The sequence below is a fragment of the Sander lucioperca genome, chromosome 24, assembly GCF_008315115.2.
Source record: "Sander lucioperca isolate FBNREF2018 chromosome 24, SLUC_FBN_1.2, whole genome shotgun sequence".
In the NCBI taxonomy this organism is placed as follows: Eukaryota; Metazoa; Chordata; class Actinopteri; order Perciformes; family Percidae; genus Sander; species Sander lucioperca.
In genome coordinates, this window is record NC_050196.1 from 17,242,663 (window position 1) to 17,245,162 (window position 2,500).

The following is a 2,500-nucleotide window of genomic DNA, read 5'->3' on the forward strand; positions in this document are numbered from 1 at the left end:
GAGGATGTTTTCGTAAACATCCAGGATCCCATTTGTGGTTAAGTAGCGAGTGCTTCTACCGCATGGCTCGGCTCCCCCCCCCCCCAATCCCAAAAAAAAGAAGCTTTTCATCTATCAGTCACATGTGTAAAATGTGTTTTTATATCCAGGCTGCTGTCGTTATGAAGAGACTTTACGTAGCCTGATCACAAGGAAAGATTTCATGGTTTTGGTTTGAGGGTTATCTGGTCACTAACCGGCTGCCTCCTGCGTTAGCTAACAGCTAGCAGCTAACGGCTAGCAGCTAACGGCTAGCAGCTAACGGCTAACGGCTAGCAGCACGCATCTAACCGCTAACGGCTGACAGCTAACAGCACGCAGCTTACAGCTAACGGCTAACAGCTAGCAGATAACAGCTGACAGCTAACAGCTAAAGGCTAGCAGCTAACAGCTAACAGCAGCTACCTGCCTGGATCCACACAGTGCCGTTTACCTGAGCTATGGAATATTATTTTATTTTTTTTATATATATTTATTTATTATATATTTTTAAGTTCTATTTATTTTATATATATATATATATTTTTTTTTTAGTTCTATTTATTTTTTATTTATATATATATATATATATATATATATATATATATTTATTATATATTTATTATATATTTATATTAGGGTTTTTGCATCTATTAAATTAATTAAAAACATTTAAATTGTTTTATTCATCTATTCCTTCATTTTTGTTTTTTTTATTTCACTTAATATTTTTTAATTTTTGTCATTTATTTATGAATTAATTGAAATGTTTATTTATTTGTCTTATTAATTTATTATTTTTGCATATATTTAAAATGAATTTTAACATTTATTTTATTCATTTTTTATTCACATAATCCTTTTTTATTTGTAATGAATAAAAAAAAAATTACATTTTATTTATTTATTTTATATTTTTGTATTTAATTACTTTTTTTTTTTTTTTGCTTTCCCCCATTATTTATTCCCCCAAACTGATGATTATTATTTTGGCTGTGGCCCCCCTCAGCCTGGTGTTGTGTGTGTGTGTGTGTGTGTGTGTATGTGTGTGTGTGTCCGGGCCGGTAGCTGCTGCAGGGTCAGGTCGGTCGGGGGTTGTTGTCCAGCTGCTAACATCTGTCCCTCTACATGGCTTTCAGAGATCCACGGCTGCCGCCCTCTGTGACCTCACCACTGAGGTCCTGAGAACCATTAACGCCACAGAAAACGCTATGCTCGAGTACGGCCTCGCAGCGCCGCTCGACAGAGCCCACGTAGTAGGGACTGACGTTAAGCAAGCAGACGATGCTTTCAGGGAACTTGAGGAAAATGTAAGCTTCAAAACATGATCTGCACGCCACGTCCTCCCCTCTAACCGCTTCCTGTCTGACGCTCAAACTCAGGCTACATTTACGCCGCTACGTTTTGGGTTTTAAGCATTTGAGTTTTGAACCCAAAGTGATTTTATCTCCAGCAGAAGAACTAATCTCTGTTTAAACTAACACGCCCCAAAACCTCGTATCTCATCATCATCCTGGTATACTGGACGTAAACAGGAGGCAGCGTGGAGACTCCGCCCACTGCTGGTAGTTACCATGGTAACGTCAGTAGATTTAAGTCTCAGAGGACGAGACGTGGTGACCGATAAGGAGAAAATGTTGGCGTCAGTGTCGGCGTTGCCAAATGTCAGACCAGGGGAAATGAGAGGGGGAAACGCCAGAGCAGGGGGAATGAGAGCAGGGGGAATGAGAGGGGGAAACGCCAGAGCAGGGGGAATGAGAGGGGGAGATGCCAGAGCAGGGGGAATGAGAGGGGGAAACGCCAGAGCAGGGGGAATGAGAGGGGGAGATGCCAGAACAGGGAGAATGAGAGCAGGGGGAATGAGAGGGGGAGATGCCAGAGCAGGGGGAATGAGAGGGGGAAAAGCCAGAGCAGGGGGAATGAGAGGGGGAAACGCTAGAGCAGGGGGAATGAGAGGGGGAGATGCCAGAGCAGGGGGAATGAGAGCAGGGGGAATGAGAGGGGGAAACGCCAGAGCAGGGGGAATGAGAGGGGGAAACGCCAGAGCAGGGGGAATGAGAGGGGGAGATGCCAGAACAGGGAGAATGAGAGCAGGGGGAATGAGAGGGGGAGATGCCAGAGCAGGGGGAATGAGAGGGGGAAAAGCCAGAGCAGGGGGAATGAGAGGGGGAAACGCTAGAGCAGGGGGAATGAGAGGGGGAAACGCTAGAGCAGGGGGAATGAGAGGGGGAGACGCCAGAGCAGGGGGAATGAGAGCAGGGGGAATGAGAGGGGGGGAACGCCAGAGCAGGGGGAATGAGAGGAGGAGACGCCAGAGCAGGGGGAATGAGAGCAGGGGGAATGAGAGGGGGAGATGCCAGAGCAGGGGGAATGAGAGGGGGAAACGCCAGAGCAGGGGGAATGAGAGGGGGAGACGCCAGAGTAGGGGGAATGAGAGGGGGGAACGCCAGAGCAGGGGGAATGAGAGGAGGAGACGCCAGAG

The 2,500-nt window shown here is 46.2% G+C and overlaps 1 protein-coding gene across 5 annotated transcripts in view; it reads left to right on the forward strand.

Annotated features, from left to right (window-relative positions):
- The window catches only part of mlpha (melanophilin a), a 31,326-nt gene that overhangs the window by 24,964 nt on the left and 3,862 nt on the right, over positions 1-2,500 (forward strand). For 4 of the 5 annotated variants that reach the window (XM_035998777.1, XM_035998776.1, XM_031292213.2 and 1 more), the window contains exon 12: positions 1,158-1,328. The exons of the other annotated variant lie outside the window; for it this stretch is intronic. In XM_035998777.1, coding sequence (XP_035854670.1) covers positions 1,158-1,328 — 171 coding nt within the window. The remainder of the gene's footprint in view (positions 1-1,157; positions 1,329-2,500) is intronic. 5 annotated transcript variants of the gene reach the window in all.